At 45.2% G+C, this 25,184-nt stretch overlaps 2 protein-coding genes across 2 annotated transcripts; both read right to left on the bottom strand.

Annotated features, from left to right (window-relative positions):
• Positions 1 to 8,967: 8,967 nt before the first annotated feature.
• Positions 8,968 to 10,010, bottom strand: LOC149983101 (uncharacterized; the record flags this gene model as incomplete). Its single annotated transcript, XM_090239460.1, has 3 exons — positions 8,968 to 9,264; positions 9,337 to 9,619; positions 9,832 to 10,010. Coding segments are annotated over 3 exons (759 nt in total), but the record flags the coding sequence as incomplete, so codon positions are not given.
• Positions 10,011 to 10,369: 359 nt separating this feature from the next.
• Positions 10,370 to 16,358, bottom strand: LOC149983100 (uncharacterized). The gene is made up of 6 exons (XM_090239459.1): positions 16,332 to 16,358; positions 14,297 to 14,471; positions 14,059 to 14,149; positions 11,654 to 11,734; positions 11,207 to 11,508; positions 10,370 to 10,689 (listed from the first exon to the last, which is right to left on the bottom strand). Exons 1-6 carry the CDS (start codon positions 16,356 to 16,358, stop codon positions 10,460 to 10,462), a joined length of 906 nt encoding a protein of 301 aa, XP_090095585.1. The 3' UTR covers positions 10,370 to 10,459.
• Positions 16,359 to 25,184: the final 8,826 nt, after the last annotated feature.

The following is a 25,184-nucleotide window of genomic DNA, read 5'->3' as shown; positions in this document are numbered from 1 at the left end:
CCTGAGAATACAGCCTCCATTTACATGCCCTTGTAGCTGAGAATAACAGAACACCCAGATGTAAAACACTGGAGCACTCCTGTAAATAATAGGAGAGCCTTTTCAAGTCCAACCCAGATGGGGCTGGTCCATATTGCAAACCTATTGATATGTACACAGCCAGGCTCTTACTCCACACGTACAGTATACCAGTATGTAAGTCAGCACTTGATACTGTATTCATAAAAGTAACTGTGTTATGTAAGGATAGAAAACAGACTAAATCCATTGATTGACAGATTATTTGATCGTTTAAATACACAAATACCAGAATGTATTGAATTTGACAACTATTGAAAAACTGTCTCCAAATTAAGCATTCATACATGTAACAGTATAATTTTAGACCGTCCCCTCGCCCATACCCGGGCGCGAACCAGGGACCTTCTGCACACATCAACAGTCACCCTCGAAGCATCGTTACCCATCGCTCCACAAACGCCGCGGCTCTTGCAGAGCAAGGGGAACTACTACTTCAAGGTCTCAGAGCAAGTGACGTCACCGATTGAAACGCTATTTAGCGCACACTGCTAACTAAACTAGCCGTTTCACATCCGTTACATACACACAAAGTATTATCCCAGAAATAACTTTTCATGACAGAAACTATAGCAATAAACACAACACTAATGTGAAGTGTCAGAAAACTATTTGAAAATGCTATGGCTTTACTCTAATTGTATCCCAATCATGGTTGACAAGATTGCAGCTGAAGGCCGTCTTAATTGCAGGGTTCGCCAGCCTCGACGCAGTTTACTAGACATAAAACCTGTCCAGAAACATGCCCGGGCGACAGTGGCGTTTAAGACACAACACAATGCTTCTGTCAGATGGAGAGAGCAGCACACTGGACGTATGGTAAGTGGATGTTAAGAGACAAGGAGACAAATCCTCCCGTTTATAGTTGGCACATAACAAAGCCACTGGCTCACTGGCTGCCTGCGGTGGCGTCATAAACACATCTAGAACTGCACAAACAACACTCATGGTTAGACAATAGAACAGCCTGCTACTATTCACTGTTGATTGTCAACTCAACCACACTGTGGGATGCTGGCTGGCCACCGCTACAGGCTACAGCTCTTCCAGTCCAGGCATCACACTGCTGGCCAGCCCACAGGCTCCAGGCAGAACACTGCTGGCCAGCCCACAGGCTCCAGGCAGAACACTGCTGGCCAGCCCACAGGCTCCAGGCAGAACACTGCTGGCCAGCCCACAGGCTCCAGGCATCACACTGCTGGCCAGCCCACAGGCTCCAGGCAGAACACCATGTATAACTTTACACCAGTGATGGAAGCTTAGTGTGATAAGCTTAGTAACAGGACACGCCGTCCAAAGAGTGCATCTTTTGAACACTTTCCCCCAAAACAAACATGAATGATTGACAGACAAAAACTTGTGAGAGTGGTTTGTTTCTCAAACATCCCCCCTGTCTGTCTCTGGTTGGGAATCTGCCCTCCAGCACTAATGTGTAATTGAGATTTTCCTTGGTTTTAAAACATGGACCCCCTTCCGCTCTTTAACCCCACCCTCCCTTCCATTTAACTCCCTACTATCTCTCTCTCCCTCTCTCCCCCTCCCTTCCTCCCCCTTTCTCTCTCCCTGTCTGTCTACCCCTCTCTACCCCTCTCTCTACTCCTCTACCCCTCTTCCACAGCCATGTATGGTGAGCAACCCCCGTCTCTCTCACAGCAGCACACATGATAGTGTTGCGTGGTGACTGAAAAACAATACTGCACTGTTTCAGCGGCCATTTCATGTCGACTTTCATTTCAGCCTAAAATAACATGGCTGGGGAGTGATGGGTTGGTTTCCCCCCTAGTGGCTGAGTTAGGGGGTATGAAGGATGGCTGGGGTTGGTATGGAGTTGGGGCATATCCTGGGCTGAGGCTTGGGATGGGACAGACATTGGCTCTTTGAAATGGATGATGGTAGGGTTGGGCAGTGTGGCCTCAAAATCATATCTAGATGTATTTACATTTTTTTCTCTAAATAAGCATTGGTGTAAAATTAAAGGTAAAATACACTGCATTAATAATCTAAATATAAGCCTTCCACAACCATAAGACCCCATTAATAATCTAAATATAAGCCTTCCACAACCATAAGACCCATTAATAATCTAAATATAAGCCTTCCACAACCATAAGACCCATTAATAATCTAAATATAAGCCTTCCACAACCATAAGAACCATTAATAATCTAAATATAAGCCTTCCACAACCATAAGACCCATTAATAATCTAAATATAAGCCTTCCACAACCATAAGACCCATTAATAATCTAAATATAAGCCTTCCACAACCATAAGACCCATTAATAATCTAAATATAAGCCTTCCACAACCATAAGACCCATTAATAATCTAAATATAAGCCTTCCACAACCATAAGACCCATTAATAATCTAAATATAAGCCTTCCACAACCATAAGACCCATTAATAATCTAAATATAAGCCTTCCACAACCATAAGACCCATTAATAATCTAAATATAAGCCTTCCACAACCATAAGACCCATTAATAATCTAAATATAAGCCTTCCACAACCATAAGACCCATTAATAATCTAAATATAAGCCTTCCACAACCATAAGACCCATTAATAATCTAAATATAAGCCTTCCACAACCATAAGACCCATTAATAATCTAAATATAAGCCTTCCACAACCATAAGACCCATTAATAATCTAAATATAAGCCTTCCACAACCATAAGACCCATTAATAATCTAAATATAAGCCTTCCACAACCATAAGACCCATTAATAATCTAAATATAAGCCTTCCACAACCATAAGACCCATTAATAATTACATGAAGAAGTTTAACCTGCTTTGTTGCAATAATCACTGATCTGTCTCTCTATGAAAATGCCTTTTTTTGTTACAAATTTAACCAGAACCATGACTGATGCTCATTCACTGATAATAACTGTCTTCTTGTAGCAGATATTATAGAAAATGAACACAGCAATCTCTCAAGCACAAGCCCACATGCTAGTGAGTAAACAGCTAATCTTTCTATTTCTAAGTTCAGCCAACTTGGATCTATCTGCTACCTAACCAGGTAGAACATGTGAATTGTTATGACCACACCCTTCTGTCCGTCTCCAACTGTTTGAACAGCATGCTAGCCTGTCTACTTAGTTCAGACGTTGAAATCAAGAGGACTACCTTATTTCTCAGAATGAGAACAAGTTGCCAATTCCTTATATATTAGTTTTTTATGCTGCAGTAGTTTATGTGTCGGGGGGCTAGGGTCAGTTTATTATCTGGAGTACTTCTCCTGTCCTATCCGGTGTCCTGTGTGAATTGAAGTATGCCCTCTCTAATTCTCTCTTTCTCTCTTTCTTTCTCTCTCTCGGAGGAGCTGAGCCCTAGGACCATGCTTCAGGACTACCTGACATGATGACACATGGTCTGCCTGTGATTATTATTATTTGACCATGCTGGTCATTTAAGAACATTTGAACATCTTGGCCATGTTCTGTTATAATCTCCACCTGGTACAGCCAGAAGAGGACTGGCCACCCCACATAGCCTGGTTCCTCTCTAGGTTTCTTCCTAGGTTTTGGCCTTTCTAGGGAGTTTTTCCTAGCCACCGTGCTTCTACACCTGCATTGCTTGCTGTTTGGGGTTTTAGGCTGGGTTTCTGTACAGCACTTTGAGATATCAGCTGATGTATGAAGGGCTATATAAATACATTTAATTTGATTTATGCTTAAGGCACATTTATAAAACACAGACTGGACAGCTAGTATAACAGTCTTTGGTTAAAATACTGCTAGAGGTAGGCCTACTTGGTACCACAATGCCACCTGCGACAAACTGAACATTCATTTTCTGGAATCAGTGTTCATTGATACTCTCGTTTTAGTAGTGTCCATTCTGGGTGCAATTTGAGGAGTTGAGACATAAAAAGGGTAGCATTACAAAGGTTAACTTCTCCTCTATTACTGTAAAATAATGTCTCAATGTGTAGCGGTGACCATATGACCCATTCTGTTGAACCAAGACTCAAGTGCAAATAGAGTGTTGAAACTGCTTGTCAGAGAGGAAGAAGTGGTCTCTCATCTTTGTTGTTGTGAGTGGCAGGGGGAGGGGCTTTGTGTGTGTGTGTGTGTGTGTGTGTGTGTGTGTGTGTGTGTGTGTGTGTGTGTGTGTGTGTGTGTGTGTGTGTGTGTGTGTGTGTGTGTGTGTGTGTGTGTTAACCATAGAGGAAGATGCAAAGCGAGAGGTTCCACTCTCGCTAAAATCTGTCCAAAATAAGCCCAATTCATTTTAATGGGCTTATTTTGGACATAAGCTTGTCGCCTGCCTTCCCGCCTTTGGAGCAACAACTCCCATTGTTAGAGAGAAGACGTGCATCTCGTCGTTATATACAGATCTCTGGTGTAAATGAGAAGGTGCACACAGCATAGAATGAGCGAAGGAGACGAAACCAATAAGACAACACGAGAACAAGTGAACATAAACACTGGTGCAGGCATTTGGAATGTCGCCCAGAAACATCAATTAGAATTCATCAAATTAATTTGATATTGGCCAACCCTAGATGTTGGGTCAGGGTCTTGGGACTTGGATGCAGCTGGGCATTGGGGATGGGGCTGGCTGGGGCTGGGGACCAGTCCTAATGGCTTTGTGATGATGTATCGCTGAAATCCTGCCTGAGACCCTTGACTGAGAGTGGGCTCAGGACTCTTTATCTCTGCGGACATCTTTTGCCCGGCTCAGGGTTTTGGGGTCTAGTTTCACCGGCCCTATGGGAGAACCCACCAGGAATGGTGCGACTGGGGATTAGCGGGGATGACCCCGGGAGCAGAGCAGATTATTTGAGAACACTGAAGAGAGAAAAGTTGTTTGACCTTGAGGCATGAACAAGGTGAAAACTAAGAGAGATTATTAGATTAGTGGAGGTGAAACATAAGACTTAGATGTATCTGTGTCAATAGGGGATACAGACTCGATGTCTTTGTCACAAGTATCCAAGGACTTCAACTAACATTGATACAGTACTGTTGTTTAATTTGAATCTGTCGTAATAGAAAAAGTACTTTATATACAAGATACCAGATGTTACTGAATAGTTTTAAGATAATCTATTAATAAAGTAATTGTAATGTGCCCAATAACAGTAACACAAGTCTCCCTGGCTATTTAAGCTCTCGTTAAGTGAGTAGGCTAATGCAGGACACATGAGTAAGAGATGCCCTAGAGGAAACTCCACTCTGCGTTGACACTTTCTGGACAATCGAAGGTCACTGCCTACAGCCTGCTACTACTGCCCTTCTCTCTCTCATGACTGACCAGCATGTCTTCCTTCAGGCCTGAGCCAAGCCCATCAGACAGATTACAACCCCTCTGGCCCCTATAACTCTGGTGGTGTGTGTGTGTGTGTGTGTGTGTGTGTGTGTGTGTGTGTGTGTGTGTTTCTCCCCTCTCCACCCTGCAACCAGAGAGGTCCTAAAGGACTCGTCACCGTCATCCCTCCATGAGCAGCCAACCAGGGAAAGCCAGCCACTTCAATCATCCTAGAGGTTAAGGGTCAAATAGGTCAAATACCTCAGCCGAGGTCCCACCCCCCTGTCACTGTGACAGGAGGGCTATGGTCAGTGTCATGGGTTGGTGCGGGACCCACTAGCACCAGCACCACCCAGCCCCTAGTTCTACCTCTGGGGCTTTGGGTGAGGAGGAGAGGGGCTGGATAGGCTCTAATTAATAACATGCTTCAGTAGTAGTAGGATTGGAACCGCTAATACAAAAGGCTGCGTCAATGAGTTCATTGATGTGTTTTTGTTAAACTTGTATAACTTTATCATTACTTTCTCATGGGTGCTTCATGACATCACAGGGCTTCAGTAGCGTTTACATGAGTTTCCTCTAATGTCACATTCATTCATTTGACTGCGACCAGTCTAGAAAGCCCCTCCCTCTCCACCTTGCCTCTCTGTTGTCCCACTCAGCACAGAGAGGAGGGAGAGAGAACGAGAAAACATGATTTAGCCCTGAATGCACTCCTGTCAGAAAGGTAAATGTTAAAAGTGGGCCGCAGCACTGTTTGGTTGTGTTAACGAGATAATCTGAGAGTCGGGACCATTTTTTCACAAGGGTGTTTTTATGACCTCTGTTACAATAAAGCGAACAGGTAAAACACAGAGTGATTAAAGGTAATGAAGAACAGATATGCACCGACACCGTCCTCACCATCCATTATGAAACGTTACACAGCACTTTGAAGAGTTTTACTACCTTAACAGCTCTGTGTAAATCCAAACGAAATACGGATTATTTAAAGAGGTATTAAGGAGGGCACAGAGGCTCTAATGTGCTCGTCTGTTTGTGATTAGGAAAGGGGGCGGGAAAAGAGGACTGGGAGTTTCATAGGGAACCCCTGGATGTCCCAGGATTCCGGCTACTTGTAGAGTGAAGAAGGCCTGTGAAAGAGTGTTGTGTGAACATGCATGTCCTCTGCGTTACAACATAATTACTTGACGTTTAAAGTTGAACAGACCCAGTCTGAGGTCATTGCTAAGTCTTTCATGTTCTGGACCCTTGCTCTCCTAGTCCCTGGGATAAAGCAGAGGGGTAAGGAAGCTACATGTTTGCTAACAACTAGCCTGTGACTTTCCTGGTTCATTTCTTTCTATCTATCCATGTCTATGATCTACATAGCAGCCAATCACTCAACATCTGAGTCTAAGTTTTTGTAATAAGTGAACATTTTCTTTTTCTCAACAGAAGGACATAATCTATTTTTCCAAGGACAGGAGAAGCAGAGAAGCATTCCAGCTCTGTGTCTGATCAGTGTTGTCTGATCAGTGTTGGTCCACCAGGGTTAAACCCTCTGGCTGCGGGCTGTTTGACCCTCCCTGCTTCATTTACTCCCTGCTCCCCCTCCTGATGGGACCCAGAGATGAGAGCTGGTAAGGGTTGTATGAGTCCAAAATTGTACCCTATTTTCTATATTGTGCACTATTCTTGAGCCCATAGGGCTCTGGTCAAAATTAGTGCACTTAATAGGGAATAGGGTGCCATTTGGGATTCACAACCTGGTAATCAGGGTCAAGAACTTTCCTAGAGGCACAGGAAGGTCTTCAAAGTGGTGGATCCTACTGTCGATAAAGCACTCCAGATAAAACACATTCACACTAAAGGCATGACTCTTAACATGTCCTCTAAATGTCAACTGTGAGGGGATTACCCTGGCGTAGTAAATCTAACAGGTAGTGGGTTTAGGGGAGGAATGTCCAACATCCAACCAACATACTGAGGGGATCAAGCTAAGGAGGGAGAAAAGGAGAAAAAAAGGAAAGTTAAGCATCTCATGTTTTTTCGACGGCATTCGGTCTCTCGTCGGTACAGTCCCCCAGCTCCCAGCCGTCTTTCAAAAAGCAGAGGTCACTTCACAAGAGGCCTGGGTCACACACTATATACCGCTGTAAAAGTACTGCTGAGCAAGTGGTTTCAATTTGCTCAAGTGATTAAGTTCACGCCAGATCCAGTGCACTGGCATGGGTCACTTATGCCTGGCTGAGTTAGAGAGGAGGAGGGAGGGAGTGGAGTGAGCGGGATGCTAACCATTAGCAGTAGGAGTGACACTGCATTATAGCAGCGTGACAAGAAGGCTTACAGCCATGGGGGTTACACTGGCAGCTCTGCTAGAGCTTTAACATACAGAACCACAAGTACGCATCCCATGTCTCTGACTAACTACAACCAGGTCTGGTCAGGCAGGGCAGTCACATGATCAAAGCTATAGGGCCATGGCTCTAGGGATATGCTAATTTATCTCACAGTAGCCTATAGTCTCACAGTCAGTAGCCTGGAATGTCTTGAAGGGGAAAGTGTCCCAGACAGAGACAGATTTGACAGACTAACAGTAATAAGGCCTGTGCAAACTAGCAGAGAGACAGAGAGTCAGCACAGTCCGTAATTAGTGCTGAAGACACACTCCTTTGATGGGTCAGGGAGTTTACTTAGAAATCTTCTTTGTTTGCTCAGAGGAGCTACAGATGTAGGATCATAATTTGAGCTAGTTTGCTACAGAATAAAGATAACCCTTCAGCAACAGGAAATGTGCATGTTTATGTGTATTATAATTCATGGATATTTTTTGTACGGGTTGATACTGTTGCAGTTTTTTTTTGATTGCTTAAGCACGATTTTCAAAACACTACACACAATTAGCACAACCACACACCCAATTAGCAAAACACAACTGATCCTTTGCAAAATTAAACACTCTTGTAAAAACTATACACTTCTTTTTAAAAACCACACTTTCTTACCATATGAAACACACACGTTTCTCATTACTATACTCTGTTTACACGAGTTACACTCTGCTGTGATAAACCTAAAACACTTTTAGCACTTCTACTTCCCTATGATTAGAGTAGGCTACTATCAAAAAGTATCAATATAATGTAAATTCCCTAAACAACTACACAAGACTGTTGTAGACTGAAGAAACTCATTTCTCAACACGCCCAAAATGTTGACATGGAGATTCATAATACTGTAACCAAACGTCACTTTACGTATTGTAAGTTACAGTTTTTTCCAATTGCTTACACACGTTGTCAAAACTGTCTCCTTTTTTTCAAAACTCTACACACAATTCCCAAAACTGCACACACAAAATGTAAAATGCCTCACATCTCCTTCAAAATGTAACACTGCATTCAAAATGACATAAATACATGTCAGAATGAAGCATTTGCATCAAATGGCAAACACTGCTTTCATAATAGTACATTTTTGGATATACCATGTAAACACTGTTGTTCTAAATCTGAAGCTCTTTGGTCTTTCATGGGCTTATATCTACATTTCAATACAATGTTCTACAGTGAAAGTAATCTGCTCAGGAGGTAACAAGTACACTGTAAACACCAATGCAATGTAGAAACAGAAAATATTTATCTATCAGGCTCCTGATCTGGATCAGGGACAAGCATTGTGTAAATTGCATCCAGAAAAGTGAGCATATGGCCGGTGTTGTACGGACCCAGTGTGGCATTGTGATGGAGGACCCCGTTTTGAGTGATGGCAGCACACATAGTTATATTACCCCCACGCTGTCCGGGGACATTGGTAAATGCCCTCTGTCCTATTACATTTCTTCCGCGGTGCCTGGTTTTGGTGTGGTTGAAGCCAACCTCATCCACATAAATAAATTCATGGTGAATTACATGGGCATCCAGCTCCAATACTCTCTGTAACAGACAAAAGGATATACAGATGAGTAAATATGGTCTGAAGTACTGGAAGTAGTGTTGCAAACATACCTCTACAAAGTCATGTCGCATATTCTTGACTCTGTCAGAGTTTCTCTCAAATGGCACCTTGTAAAGTTGTTTCATCGTCACTCGGTGCCGTTGGAGGATGCGTTGTATGGTCGACAGGCTTACAGCATTGATGTTGTTAAATATGGTGTCATTATTCAAGATATGCTCTCTTATCTCTCGAATCCTAATTGCATTGTTGGCCAAAACCATATTTATAATAGCAGTCTCTTGTACATCTGTAAACAAGCGTCCTCGTCTTCCATGATGTCTTTGCCTTTCCACTCTGTACAGAATTCAAACACAGTATGTGTTCAGCATAGGAACTGTAAACAATGTACAAAAAAATGTAGTACAGCATGATAACCAACCTTAGTCATTCAATGCCGTGCAGTAAATGGATGGCTTAGAGTTAAATGTTTATGCAATACTATGCAGTCATACGTATTTTACAGTACATTACTGTAATGCTAAAATAGTCATTATATAGTTGCATACCTGTTCTCATTTCTGAAGGTTAGAATTATGGACGCCACTGTAAATCGACTCAAGTTGGGCTGGACTCTCAGTCCAGCCTCTCTCATGGTCAAACCGTGGTTGATCACATGATCAACAAGTGTTGCCCTAATCTCATCAGAGATGGCTCTCCTTCCTTCTCTTCTTTGCCCTCGTCCTCTTCTTCATCTTCCTCTCCCTCCTACTCCTCTTGCTCTCTGTCCATTGTTGTCATCCATTGTTCAAAACAGGTAATCTGACCTATGACCTATTTATAGGCCTATACTACAGTAAAGCAGTGATTGGTTAGTGATCAGTTAAGCTATTAGTGTGTGTGGAGGAGTGTGTGTGGTGAATAAGTGTAGCATTTTGATTGGTTGTGTTTGGAAAAGGAAAGCAAGTCCCTTCCTGTTAGATTTTTGTGTTTTAGGTAGAGAATTGTGTGTAGTGTTTTGAAAAAAGTGTTTTATGCAATTGACAACTGAGTCAAAGGCTGAGAAATAGCTTATGGTTTTGGATATTTGTTGTGTAGTTATGCACTTTAAGTGAGAGGTTTCAAAAAACGTGTGACATGAAAAGATTGTGTGTAAGCAGTTGGAAAAAACTGTAAAAAAATACAAATAAAAAATAACTAGACACTGTCTCTTCGCCTAGCTGGATCTGGCCAGAGAATTTCATCAACATCGCAGGCAATGTTGTCATTAGCAAGACACCTTGGAAAGAAATGTCTTGAATGACGAATCCATCCTTGCATTGCTGCTACCTCCATCTGGTCACAGGCCTCCTCCATGGCTTGGATGAGGGGTACCTCAGCCTGGAGACGGAGATCATATACCTTCCACCGCCATGCCGAGAAAAACTCTTCTATAGGGTTGAGGAATGGAGAGTATGGTGGAAGATATAGGACGGTGAAATGTGGATGTTGCTGAAACCAGTTCTGAACCAGAGCAGAGCGGTGGAAAGACACATTGTCCCAGACAACAATGTATTGCATATGATCTATTTGATTTGCTGCTGTTATGTTGTGCAATTGGTCCAAGAATGTAAGTATGAGTGCTGTGTTGTAAGGGCCCATATGGGCATGGCGGTGGAGGACCCCATTCTGTGTAATGGCTGCACAGAGTGTTATATTACCCCCACGTTGCCCTGGGACATTGACTATAGCCCTGTGGCCAATGATGTTTCTTCCCCTCCTTCGTGTTCTCGTCAGGTTGAACCCAGCCTCATCTACGTAAATTAACTCATGCTGGATCTCCTCTCCATCCATTCGTAAAACTCTCTGAAAAACAGTGTCAGGCAAAATTGTGTAGTTCAGTGTAGATCTAGTATACATATTACAGTACAGTAAAAGATTATGAGACAGTATGCAAGATCACACTGCTAAAGTGAATACATACCTCTGCATAATAATGCCGCAGTCGTTTCACCCTTTCGGAATTGCGCCCGAAAGACACTCGATAAATTTGCTTCATTTGAATATGTTTTTTTTTTAGGATTCGTGCCAGTGTTGATGTTGAGACCTGATGGATATCGTTGAAAATGGCGTGGTTATTGACAATGTTAGCTTGGAGCTGCTTGAGTGTTATAGCATTGTTGGGCAAAACCATGTTTACTATCTCCCTCTCTTGCTGTTCTGTGAACATAGGAGGCCTTCCCCCTTGTCGTCCCTGACCCTCAATCCTAGGTAGAAAAAAAAGCAGTATACAATAGTACAGTAATTTCACAGGAAAAGGTAACAGAAGTGCTGATAGTGCATAGAATACAGTACTGTAAGCAGTTACTGAAACCGTGCAGATGTTTTTGATATGATGATATTTTACAATACCTATTTTCCAGTCGAAATGTTCTTATCACACTTGCCACTGTATATCGGCTTAGATTTGGCTGTACTCGCAGTCCAGCCTCCCTCAGCGTCAGGCCGCGGTTGACAACGTGGTCAACCAGTGTTGCGCGGATCTCATTTGTCAGATTCTGTCCTCTTTGAGCACTTTCTTGTCTTCCTCTTCCTCCCCTTCCTCCTCCTGCTCGTCCTCCTCCTCGTCATCCTTGTTCTCCTCCTCGTCCTCCTTGTTCTCCTCCTCGTCCTCCTCGTTCTCCTCCTCGTCCTCCTCGTTCTCCTCGTTCTCCTTGTCCTTCTCGTCCTCCTCCTCGTCTTACTCTTTCTCTGACTCTTTCCATTATGCTTGAAGACCGATTAATTCAAATGCTTCTTTTTATAGTGCTTATACACCTGATTGGTGTGTCTACAATTAAGCAAACAAGTGTTTGCACACCTGATGACTGTGTTGAACCAATTGGTTGGACGGTGTGGTAATTTGCCAGTCAGTGCTTTGGTATTGCAAGGACGTGACTTCATGATAGATTTTTGTGTGTAATGTATGTTAAGTGTGTTTAGTGTTTGCTAATAGTGTACTACTTTTAATTTTAGTGTGTAAGCAATCCAAAAAAAACTGTAAGTTATGGAGTGAAGGGACGTGGACACAAAAGTTAGTAGGAAACATGAGTGACTTTATCTGTCTTCAAAACACCTCACCTTGCATCCCCTTACAGAGGGGGACATGTAACTACTCCCACAACTACCTTTCTTAAGGAACAACAGAAAGCACAGTACTGCCTTGTCTAACATACAATAGTTAACAACTGTAACAGTTCTCTAAACTAGCATTTCAATAAATACCCAAACTAACATGTAAACAACATGTTCATATCCAGTCAAAATATTTTTTAATGAGAGCACAGGGTAGACTACCTGTAACTCTCTCCATACACCTGGGCCTTTATTCTGTCCCCGTTCAAGGTGTTTGGTGTGACCTATAGGGCTGTAAAGTCTTCAAGGTACTGTAAGTGGGTGGGGGGAAGGGGGAGGGTTCATCAGAGCCGGAGTCAGAGGTGCTGTGGTTGCCAGTAGAGTCGTAGTGCAGCTGTTGTGACGCAGTTTCTGGTTGGTCCAGGGTGAGATGTCGGCGGTTTCTCCTGACTGTCTGGCATGAGTGTTTATTTGGATTGAGCGTGCTGTGTCTGAGTGTCATTGCGCTATGCCTTTGTCTCGGGAGTCCTGAGTCATGCTGAGCTTTTATTGTCTGTCTTTATGTGTACACTCAGAGAGTTCTAGCCACCCTGGAGTCACCGGTGAGGGCAGAGTAGGAATGGTCAGAAGCTGCTTCCTGCCGTGCAACAACTCTGCTGTGCTCAGTCCATTAGAGAGGGGGGTTGATCTGTACGCTAAGAGCGTCAGGTAGGTCTGATGATTTGCAAAGGAGCTGTTTGGCAGTCTGTACTTCTCGTTTAGCTGCACCGTTGCATTGGGGAAACAACAGGCTTGAGGTTGAGTGTGTGAATCCCCAGGTGTCTGCGAAAATGTTGAAATTCTCAGAGGCAAACTGTGGGGCATTTTCTGAGATAAGGAGAAGAGGGATCCCACTACAAGTGAACCATGACCTCATACTCCCCACCACTGTGCTAGATGTCATTGAGGTCATTTTTGCCACCTCCATGAATGCAGAGAAATAATCAAAGACAGCAAGGTAGGTGGAGTTGTTGATTTGAAAAAGGTCAGCCCCTTGCTTTTGCCAAGAGCCATCTGGGGTCGGACTTGGGAGGAGGGACTCTGGTGTCTGTCTTCTGTATTTGGCACAAGTGTTACATTGTTCGACTTTCACTTGTAGCTGCTTGCTGGGACCTGGCCACCAGACTGAGGACTTGGCTCTCTCTCTGGACTTCGGAATGCCTTGATGGTCCTCATGCAACCGGTTTAGAATATCCTCTTGCGTTTTGGAGGGGATGACCTTTTAGTAAGAGTCCTTGTGCCACAGTGAGGTCACCTGAGGCGGCCCAATAGGGTTTCAGAGCGTGGTTGTCTCGGACTTCTTCTGCCCAGCCATGTTCATAACACTGTCTCACTAGGCAGTAGCGTTTTTCCATATATGGAATCTGTTCTTCAGATTGGTTGTCTGGTTCTCTGTTGAAGGGTTCTAGAGCACTGGTGCTCTGAACAGTGTGTCTGCCATGGCAAAGCTCTTACCAGACATGTGCAATAGATAAGTTAGATCCTTGGTGGTAGTTTGTCTAGCCACATTAAGCTAATCAGCGCTGGGAGGGGCTTAAAGTCAGAGTCGACTTGAAATGCAAGGCCTATAAGAAATTCTCTGAAGCGCTCACAACCCCATGTAGTAGTAAGAGCTTATTTTTTGATCTGTGCGACGTTCCTCGCAAGACAAGGCCCGAGCGTACGCGAGGGGACGCCAGTCTGTATCGCTTTTCCTCTGTAGCAGAACAGCTCCTAGGCTGTAGGAGGACACATCAGCTGACACCTTGGCATCTGCTGTAGGGTCGAAAAGGGATAATCCAGGAGGAGTCATTAAATGCCTGCGCTTGCTGGAAATCCCAAGTCCACGTGCTGTTTTTTTGTTCAGTAACTCTCTGAGGGGTCTGGAAATCTCTGCAAGGTGAGGGATGTATTTCCCCATACCTTGCTTACGTTTCTTGGTACTGGCATTACATTCCAGTACCAACCAATTTTGTGCAAATACTGTGACCTTGGCTGGGTCAGCTCGAACGCCACTTCCATTGATGATCTGGCCCAGGAATTTCACTTCTTGTTTGAAGAACTCGCGTTCAGCAAACAGCCGGTTGTTGTGTTCATCCTGAGTTGCCCCTTACACCAGGATATCATCCATTTGGCAGAAGTCTCCCTCAAGGCCATCAGCAGTTATGACATTCTGCAATGGAAATATTTTGGGGCCAACGAGATTCCAAACAGGAGCCTATGAAAGCAGCATCGGTCGCAGGGGATGATGAATGTGGTGAATTTTCCAGGACCCTGACTGTTCGTGGAAAAGATCTTGGTGTCTTTCAGCTGGCCTAGAGTGTGTTCAATGCAACAACAAAAAATTAGAACCAGGAACAGATATAGCCCTTGGTACTCTCCAGACCTGACTGCCCTTGACCAGCACAAAAACATCCTGTGGCGTTCTGCAATAGCCCGTGTGATATCGAATAGCCCGTGTGATATGCAACTTTTCAGGGAAGTTAGGAACCAATATACACAGGCAGTTAGGAAAGCTAAGGCTAGCTTTTTCAAGCAGAACATTGCAATCTGTAGCACAAACTCAAAAAAGTTCTGGGACACTGTAAAGTCCATGGAGTTTAAGAGCACCTCCTTTTTTTGCTGCCCACTGCACTGAGGCTAGGAAACACTGTCACCACCGATAAATCCACTATAATTGAGAATTTCAATAAGCATTTTTCTACGGCTGTCCATGCTTTCCACCTGGCTACCCCTACTCCGGGCAACAGCCCTGCACCCCCCACAGCAACTCGCCCAAGCCTCCCCATTTCTGAAAAATCTGGACCCTTACAAATCAGCCGGGCTAGACAATCTGGACCCTCTCTTCCCAAAATGATCTGCTGAAATTGTTGCAACTCCTATTACTAGCCTGTTCAACATCTCTTTCATATCGTCTGAGATTCCCAAAGATTGGAAAGCTGCCGCGGTCATCCCCCTCTTCAAAGGGGGAGACACTCTAGACCCAAACTGCTACAGACCTATATCTATCCTACCCTGCCTTTCTAAGGTCTTCGAAAGCCAAGTTAACAAACAGTCAAATCCCACAGTACCTTCTCCGCAATGCAATCTGGTTTCCGAGCTGGTCATGGGTGCACCTCAGCCACGCTCAAGGTCCTAAACGATATCTTAACCGCCATCGATAAGAGACATTACTGTGCAGCCGTATTCATTGACCTGGCCAAGGCTTTCAAATTTGTCAATCACCACATTCTTATCGCTAGACTCAACATCCTTGGTTTCTCAAATGATTGCCTCGTCTGGTTCACCAACTACTTCTCTGATAGAGTTCAGTGTGTCAAATCAGAGGGCCTGTTGTCCGGACCTCTCGTCCAGTCTCTATGCCACAGGGTTCAATTCTCAGGCTGACTCTCTTCTCTCTATACATCAAGGATGTCGCTCTTGCTGCTGGTGATTCTCTGATCCACCTCTAAGCAGACGACACCATTCTGCATACCTCTGGCCCTTCTTTGGACACTGTGTTAACTGACCTCCAGACAAGCTTCAATGCCATACAACTCTCCTTCCGTGGCCTCCAACTGCAAGTAAAACTAAATGCATGCTCTTCAACCGATCGCTTCCCGCACCTGCCCGCCCGTCCAGCATCACTACACTGGACAGTTCTGGATTAGAATATGTGGACAACTACAAATACCTAGGTGTCTGGTTAGACTGTAAAGTCTCCTTCCAGACTCACATTAAGCATCTACAATCCTAAATGAAATCTAGAATTGGCTTCCTATTTCACAACAAAGCATGCTTCACTCATGCTGCCAAACATACACTTGTAAAACTGACCATCCTACCAATCCTCGACTTCGGCGATGTCATTTACAAAATAGCCTCCAACACTCTACTCAACAAATTGGATGCAGTCTATCACAGTGCCATCCGTTTTGTTACCAAAGCCTCATATACTACCCACCACTGCAACCTGTACGCTCTCATTGGCTGGCCCTCGCGTCATACTCGTAGCCAAACCCACTGGCTCCAGGTCATCTTCAAGTCTCTGCTAGGTAAAGCCCCGCCTTATCTCAGCTCACTGGTCACCATAGCAGCACCAACCCGTAGCACGAACTCAAGCAGGTATATCTTACTGGTCACCCCCAAAGCCAATTCTTCCTTTGGCCACCTTTCCTTCCAGTTCTCTGCTGCCAATGACTGGAACAAATTGCAAAAATCACTGAAGCTGGAGACTCATATCTCCCTCACTAGCTTTAAGCACCAGCTGTCAGAGCAGCTCACCGATCACTGCACCTGTACATAGCCCATCTGTAAATAGCCCATCCAACTACCTCATCCCCATACTGTATTTATTTATTTATCTTGCTCCATTGCACCCCAGTATCTCTACTTGCACATTCATCTTCTGCACATCTACGATTCCAGTGTTTAATTGCTATATTGTAATTACTTCGCCATCATGGCCTATTTATTGCCTTACCTCCCTTATCCTACCTCATTTGCACACACTGTATATAAACTTTTTCTACTGTTTTATTCACTGAATGTTTGTTTATTCCATCTGTTACTCTGTGTTGTTGTATGCGTGGAACTGCTTTTCTTTATCTTGACCAGGTCGCAGTTGTAAATGAGAACTTGTTCTCAACTAGCCTACCTGGTTAAATAAAGGTGAAATAAACTAGAACTATTTAAAAAAAGGTAGCATGTGTAGCTCCCAACAGACCCTTCGTTTAGGTTGGTTAAGTCTACACACATTACATTACCATCAGGCCATCCCAGCACACCATTCCGTTGTTTCATCCACTCTTGTGATGATGTCTACCACCATGTGGCCAAGTTAGTTTTTTACATTAGCCAGGAAGGAGAGAACCACTTGTCTGAGTGTGGACATCGCAAATGGCTGAGCTTCAGATTCGAGTTTGATATGGTATTCACCTTCCAGTTTGTGTCCCTTGGAAAAGTTAGGGAAATGTTTCTTTGATCTCTTGTTCCAGATCCGATGACACTGTGTGCTGTTGTATCTTTTCAGTCCCTGTGACCAGTCCGAGTGCAGTGACAGTGGTTGTATCTGTTCAGTCCCTGTGACCAGTCCGAGTGCAGTGACAGCAGTTGTATCTGTTCAGTCCCTGTGACCAGTCCGAGTGCAGTGACAGCGGTTGTATCTGTTCAGTCCCTGTGAACAGTCAGTGTGCAGTGACAGCGGTTGTATCTGTTCAGTCCCTGTGACCAGTCAGTGTGCAGTGACAGCGGTTGTATCTTTTCAGTCCCTGTGACCAGTCAGTGTGCAGTGACAGCGGTTGTATCTTTTCAGTCCCTCTGACCAGTTCGAGTGCAGTGACAGCGGTTGTATCTGTTCAGTCCCTGTCACCAGTCAGTGTGCAGTGACAGCGGTTGTATCTGTTCAGTCCCTGTGACCAGTCAGTGTGCAGTGACAGTGGTTGTATCTTTTCTGTCCCTCTGACCAGTCCGAGTGCAGTGACAGCGGTTGTATCTGTTCAGTCCCTGTGACCAGTCCGAGTGCAGTGACAGCAGTTGTATCTGTTCAGTCACTGTGACCAGTCCGAGTGCAGTGACAGCGGTTGTATCTGTTCAGTCCCTGTGACCAGTCCAAGTGCAGTGACAGCCGTTGTATCTGTTCAGTCCCTGTGACCAGTCAGTGTGCAGTGACAGCAGTTGTATCTGTTCAGTCCCTGTGACCAGTCCGTGGGCAGTGACAGTTGTTGTATCTGTTCAGTCCCTGTGACCAGTCCGAGTGCAGTGACAGCAGTTGTATCTTTTCAGTCCCTGTGACCAGTACGAGTGCAGTGAGAGCGGTTGTATCTTTTCAGTCCCTGCAACCAGTCCGAGTGCAGTGACAGCGATTGTATCTCTTCAGTCACTGTGACCAGTCCGAGTGCAGTGACAGCGATTGTATCTGTTCAGTCCCTCTGACCAGTCCGAGTGCAGTGACAGTGGTTGTATCTGTTCAGTCCCTGTGACCAGTCAGTGTGCAGTGACAGCGGTTGTATCTGTTCAGTCCCTGTGACCAGTCCGTGGGCAGTGACAGCGGTTGTATCTGTTCAGTCCCTGTGACCAGTCCGAGTGCAGTGACAGCAGTTGTATCTTTTCAGTCCCTGTGACCAGTCCGAGTGCAGTGACAGCGGTTGTATCTGTTCAGTCCCTGCAACCAGTCCGAGTGCAGTGACAGCGGTTGTATCTTTTCAGTCCCTGTGACCAGTCCGAGTGCAGTGACAGCGGTTGTATCTTTTCAGTCCCTCTGACCAGTCTGAGTGCAGTGACAGCGGTTGTATCTGTTCAGTCCCTGTGACCAGTCAGTGTGCAGTGACAGCGGTTGTATCTGTTCAGTCCCTGTGACCAGTCAGTGTGCAGTGACAGTGGTTGTATCTTTTCTGTCCCTCTGACCAGTCCGAGTGCAGTGACAACGGTTGTATCTATTCAGTCCCTGTGACCAGTCCGAGTGCAGTGACAGCGGTTATATCTGTTCAGTCCCTGTGACCAGTCCGAGTGCAGTGACAGCGGTTGTATCTGTTCAGTCCCTGTGACCAGTCCGAGTGCAGTGACAGCGGTTGTATCTGTTCAGTCCCTGTGACCAGTCAGTGTGCAGTGACAGCGGTTGTATCTGATCAGTCACTGTGACCAGTCAGTCTGCAGTGACAGCGGTTGTATCTGTTCAGTCCCTGTGACCAGTCAGTGTGCAGTGACAGCGGTTTTATCCTTTCAGTCCCTGTGACCAGTCCGAGTGCAGTGACAGCGGTTGTATCTTTTCAGTCCCTCTGACCAGTCCGAGTGCAGTGACAGCGGTTGTATCTGTTCAGTCCCTCTGAAAAGTCTGAGTGCAGTGACAGCGGTTGTATCTGTTCAGTCCCTGTGACCAGTCCGTGGGCAGTGACAGTGGTTGTATCTTTTCAGTCCCTGTGACCAGTCCGAGTGCAGTGACAGCGGTTGTAACTTTTCAGTCCCTGTGACCAGTCAGTGCAGTGACAGCGGTTGTATCTTTTCAGTCCCTCTGACCAGTCCGAGTGCAGTGACAGAGGTTGTATCTTTTCAGTCCCTGTGACCAGTCTGAGTGCAGTGACAGCGGTTGTATCTTTTCAGTCCCTGTGACCTGTCCGAGTGCAGTGACAGTGGTTGTATCTTTTCAGTCCCTGTGACCAGCCCGAGTGCAGTGACAGCGGTTGTATCTTTTCAGTCCCTCTGACCAGTCCGAGTGCAGTGACAGCGGTTGTATCTGTTCAGTCCCTGTCAGCAGTCAGTGTGCAGTGACAGCGTTGTATCTGTTCAGTCCCTGTGACCAGTCAGTGTGCAGTGACAGTGGTTGTATCTTTTCTGTCCCTCTGACCAGTCCGAGTGCAGTGACAGCGGTTGTATATTTCAGTCCCTGCAACCAGTCCGAGTGCAGTGACAGCGGTTGTATCTTTTCAGTCCCTGTGACCAGTCCGAGTGCAGTGACAGCGGTTGTATCTTTTCAGTCCCTCTGACCAGTCCGAGTGCAGTGACAGCGGTTGTATCTGTTCAGTCCCTGTGACCAGTCAGTGTGCAGTGACAGCGGTTGTATCTGTTCAGTCCCTGTGACCAGTCAGTGTGCAGTGACAGTGGTTGTATCTTTTCTGTCCCTCTGACCAGTCCGAGTGCAGTGACAACGGTTGTATCTATTCAGACACTGTGACCAGTCCGAGTGCAGTGACAGCGGTTATATCTGTTCAGTCCCTGTGACCAGTCCGAGTGCAGTGACAGCGGTTGTATCTGTTCAGTCCCTGTGACCAGTCAGTGTGCAGTGACAGCGGTTGTATCTGATCAGTCACTGTGACCAGTCAGTCTGCAGTGACAGCGGTTGTATCTCTTCAGTCCCTGTGACCAGTCAGTGTGCAGTGATAGCGGTTTTATCCTTTCAGTCCCTGTGACCAGTCCGAGTGCAGTGAGAGCGGTTGTATCTGTTCAGTCCATGTGACCAGTCAGTGTGCATTGACAGCGTTGTATCTTTTCAGTCCCTCTGAAAAGTCTGAGTGCAGTGACAGCGGTTGTATCTGTTCAGTCCCTGTGACCAGTCAGTGTGCAGTGACAGCGGTTGTATCTGTTCAGTCCCTGTGACCAGTCCGTGGGCAGTGACAGCGGTTGTATCTTTTCAGTCCCTGTGACCAGTCCGAGTGCAGTGACAGCGGTTGTAACTTTTCAGTCCCTGTGACCAGTCAGTGCAGTGACAGCGGTTGTATCTTTTCAGTCCCTCTGACCAGTCCGAGTGCAGTGACAGAGGTTCTATCTTTTCAGTCCCTGTGACCAGTCTGAGTGCAGTGACAGCGGTTGTATCTTTTCAGTCCCTGTGACCTGTCCGAGTGCAGTGACAGTGGTTGTATCTTTTCAGTCCCTGTGACCAGTCCGAGTGCAGTGACAGCGGTTGTATCTTTTCAGTCCCTCTGACCAGTCCGAGTGCAGTGACAGCGGTTGTATCTGTTCAGTCCCTGTGACCAGTCCGAGTGCAGTGACAGCGGTTGTATCTTTTCAGTCCCTCTGACCAGTCCGAGTGCAGTGACAGCGGTTGTATCTGCTCAGTCCCTGTGACCAGTCCGAGTGCAGTGACAGCAGTTATATCTGTTCAGTCCCTGTGACCAGTCAGTGTGCAGTGACAGCAGTTGTATCTGTTCAGTCCCTCTGACCAGTCAGTGTGCAGTGACAGCGGTTTTATCTTTTCAGTCCCTCTGACCAGTCCGAGTGCAGTGACAACGGTTGTATCTGTTCAGTCCCTTTGACCAGTCAGTGTGCAGTGACAACGGTTGTATCTTTTCAGTCCCTGTGACCAGTCCGAGTGCAGTGACAGCGGGGTGGCCCTGTAGAAAAATGCAATGGTCACAAATGACATAGATTTCTTGTTGAGTTGAACGTTGCCCATAAATGAGTGTGGCCCGGAATTTACCTGTCACATTAAGGGGTATTTGACTGGGGCCCTGAAGAACTTGAGGTGTGTGCTGCAGTGGGTCTTTGGTCAGCTGTTGGTATATGATCTCCAAAATGACTGTGACATCTGCGCCTGTGTCCATTTTTTATTTGACCTGTTGATTACACAGACTGAATGTAGTTACCCATGGCTGGTCTGTATCTGTCCCGATAGAGCCAAGAAATGCAATTTCACACTCCTCTTCCTCTAGGAGTTCTGACACTGAGGGTTGTAAATCTGCAGACTTTTGTATAGTAGACCACTTCTTTTGACAATTTCTGTAGATAACGTCTCTGTCTGGGCAAAATCGTCTGTTATGGGAGCCCTTTCCACACCATGAACATGGTTTTGTCTGTTGATTTGTGTTTTTTCCACTGTGAGTCACTTTTCTGTGTAGCCCTGTTTGGTTCACTAGCATTGTCAGTATCTTGGTCGCCAAGAATGTTAGAAAGGCTACTTTGTGTTTCCTATAGCCTCTGCCGTTTGTCTTTGTTCTCCGTTCACTGAGTAAGAATTGTTGTTTATTTTTTATTTTTGAAGGGCCATGTGTAACCGTATAGCTTCCGTCCCTCTCCTCGCCCCATCCTGGGCTCGAACCAGGGACCCTCTGCACACATCAACAGTCACCCCCGAAGCACCGTTACCCATCGCTCCACAAAAGCCACGGCCCTTGCAGGGCAAGGGGAACCACTACTTCAAGGTCTCAAAGCGAGTGACGTCACCGATTGAAACGCTATTAGCACGCACCACCGCTAACTAGCTAGCCATTTCACGGTTACACATGGTTTAAGCTTTCTGTAAGGTAAGGGCTGGATCTATCTGCATTGGTTCTGATAGGGCTCTGTCATGAAGACCTACATATGTCCCTTTTAGATCAGCACGTAATAGCGAAGGTCCATAACGATAAGCCTCCATGTACTTACCACAAATGCCTCGTTTGCTAAGTTCGCCGTATTGTACATTTCTCTCCATTACTCTTTTTTTGTATTGGCATTAGCACAGGATACAGGAAAAGTAGATTGTGCTGATTTACTGGCACTTTGAACCATTTCGCGTGCCGTAGTTTAAGAACTCTGTGGGTAGTGCTGAAAGCAACAACATCATATCTGAATTCCTCCATCTTTATGCACCTTCGCTATTGTCCATAATTACAATGTTCACTGAGCTCATGCAAAGCAATGATGAACTTGTCCACTGATTCCTCACTTTCCTGAATGCATTTATTAAATCAAACTATTTGAAAACTCACATTCCGTTTCAGCACAAAGTGGCTGTTTAGCGCTGCTGTGACAGTGTCATAAGTTATTAGCTCGTCAGTTAAATTTCAGGAGCATACTATAGCCTCAGCCTCTGTGGCCATTGAGTATAGCGACGTGCTTACTTGCCTGTCTTGCGGCTGCTTGTCCAAGCCAGATGCCTGTCTGAAACGTTGGAAGCGGGTGAACCACTGTGGCCATTCTCCTGGGTGAGTGAAGTTGAATTCAGAAGGGGGAGATATTTGGAATGATGGTTATCGTGCCATTGTGATTCTAACATGTGGCAACTTAGCTAGTACTGTTCTTAATGTAGCTAGCTAGTTAGCTTGCTTTTTAGCTAGTTAGCTGACATCAAATGCCGGTAAAAATTGTTCTCAAGTCTACTTTTCCATTCCAAACTGTGACATAATAAACGCGACTACTTCTTGCAAGTCTCTGAGTTGTGGAGTTATGAAGTGGGGGGACGCGGACACCAGAGTTAGTAAGAAATATGAGTGACTTTATCTGGGTTCAACACAGTATTTATCAACTCGGTCACCTTGCGCCCCGCACGGAGGAGAATATGTAACTACTCCCACAGACACATTGTTTGTTAGGGCAAATCAAGTCTGACATTTTAAAGTGGAAATTACAAACTTTAGAAGTCTTTTGTAACCTTGAATAAACTACAAGTTTGCAGTTCCTGCCGTGCAGGAAAATTCTCAGCAACAAAAGAGTGATCAAATTAAGATCCTACATACTGTACTGTTGGAATTTCACAAGGGTCTGTAACCTGGGTCTAACTAGTCTTAATTAACAACTGGACATAGACGGGGCTACTGTTAATTGATTGAGGTGGATTTTGGGGTGTGTGTGTGTGTGTGTGTGTGTGTGTGTGTGTGTGTGTGTGTGTGTGTGTGTGTGTGTGTGTGTGTGCATGTTGGTAATGGGGAGTGTTCACACCAGATGTGATCTGCACCAAGGCATCAATAAAACAAACACTTCCTAATCTCAACCTTCCTACCGTTACATCAAACCTTATGGTGAACAAAAACACTGTGTCTCAGATACCTCAATTATTGATATAACCGCAATTTAAATTTTTCCCCACTGCAATGTCTGTTGTAACGTTTCCCTGTTTGGCTCCTTCCCCGGCTCAACACTACTATTGTTGATTTATTTATGTATTTATTTGTTTTCTCTCTGTGTTTCCCTGTTGTTTTCTTCCAGGGTTTTTTCCCGTTCTTCCACATCTAGTGAGTTCAGTGCTCTCATTTCTCTCCCTGTGATTCGGAATAGGGGAGCTTCAGAAAAGATGTCAGGTTCAAATCAAAATGGGGCACAATATTGAACTACTCTAAACACAAGCTGAGACTTGAGTGATGGAAATGGCAGTCTTTCTTCCCCAGCTTTCCCTTTGTCAGCTGCGGGGTTTTCTCTCTGTAGTCGGAGCGATGCGTGGGCGATGTCAGCACTCGGAAGAAGGTGTTCTGTACCACGATTTTGTACAAATGCATCCCATAATGATCATGTTTTGTTACCTTTATGTGCTCCGCCAACACAGGTTGGCTCTACTAGTCTGGATATGTGAATGTTGTAAACAGCAGCTACAGTAGAGAGACTGCTCCCTTTTAGCCCAGTATTTACTGCTGTTGCTTTGTTTCCTATGTGATGTCTGCTCCTCTTCATCTCTCGACGACAACGCACCTCAGACGCTGGCATGTGTAGACTAGAGAGCAACTCCCTTAGAAATCTACCTACAAACATTCACAGGCAAAAAGTCCCACATACACACTTCCATGACACACACAGACATGCAGCATAAGCACACACACGACCCCCCCTCCCCCACACACACACTCCTAGGTAAATTCCCACAGCTGTTCAATGGGGGCCCAGTAAATGTTTTCTTGTGTAGGTGAACAGGGCTTTGGGTGACACCAAAACATGTTTGGCTGTTCCACCGGCGTAGGTACTTAAGACAAGCTCATGTCACCCGAAGGCCCTGCTTTATAATAACAGACAGGTTGACAAAATGAAAGCTCATTTACTGGTCATTTCAGCCCTGACCCCTGCAGTAAAATATCAAAGGGCTTTTGAGGCCTGCTCTTATTTCAGCCTGCTTTAGAGTAACAGCTGAGGAGTTTGGCAGGCCTGCCTGGGCCCGGCCCAGCCTGGCTGACTGACTGGGAGCTTTGGGAGGCTTTTGTCAGACCCCTCTGCTCTATCTATCTATCTGCCCACAATAAACCCCTGACTCATTGAGCTATGGAAGAGTAATGGTTATAGGACCACAGAGCCTTAGCTAACATGTATATCAGATGAGTGTCATATTGGTCTGTCGTGTAATTATGACAAAATAAATTATGGCCAAATTATAAGAGGCACATAGAGACTTTTGTACAATAAAATCAGGTGAGGAGCTCCACAAAATTAACAAAAACAAAGATTAAACTAGAATATCTACTGAATTTGAATTGTGATACAAATTTCTAGTTATTAAATCACCTCATATTGCAGTGCTCCCTTCCTGTCCTGCCCCCTCACAGATAACCATGGTAACAGTAGAAGCCCCTGGAGCAGAGGATCAATAGCAATATGCCCCTCCCCGTTCCCTCCCCTCCCCAGCTCAGCTCAGTGTAGACCTGTCACTTCAGATCTAATG

This window comes from Oncorhynchus mykiss, chromosome 6 (genome assembly GCF_057628025.1).
Source record: "Oncorhynchus mykiss isolate SJ-2025 chromosome 6, ASM5762802v1, whole genome shotgun sequence".
NCBI classification, from domain to species: domain Eukaryota; kingdom Metazoa; phylum Chordata; class Actinopteri; order Salmoniformes; family Salmonidae; genus Oncorhynchus; species Oncorhynchus mykiss.
This window is presented reverse-complemented; position numbering and strand designations above follow the sequence as displayed.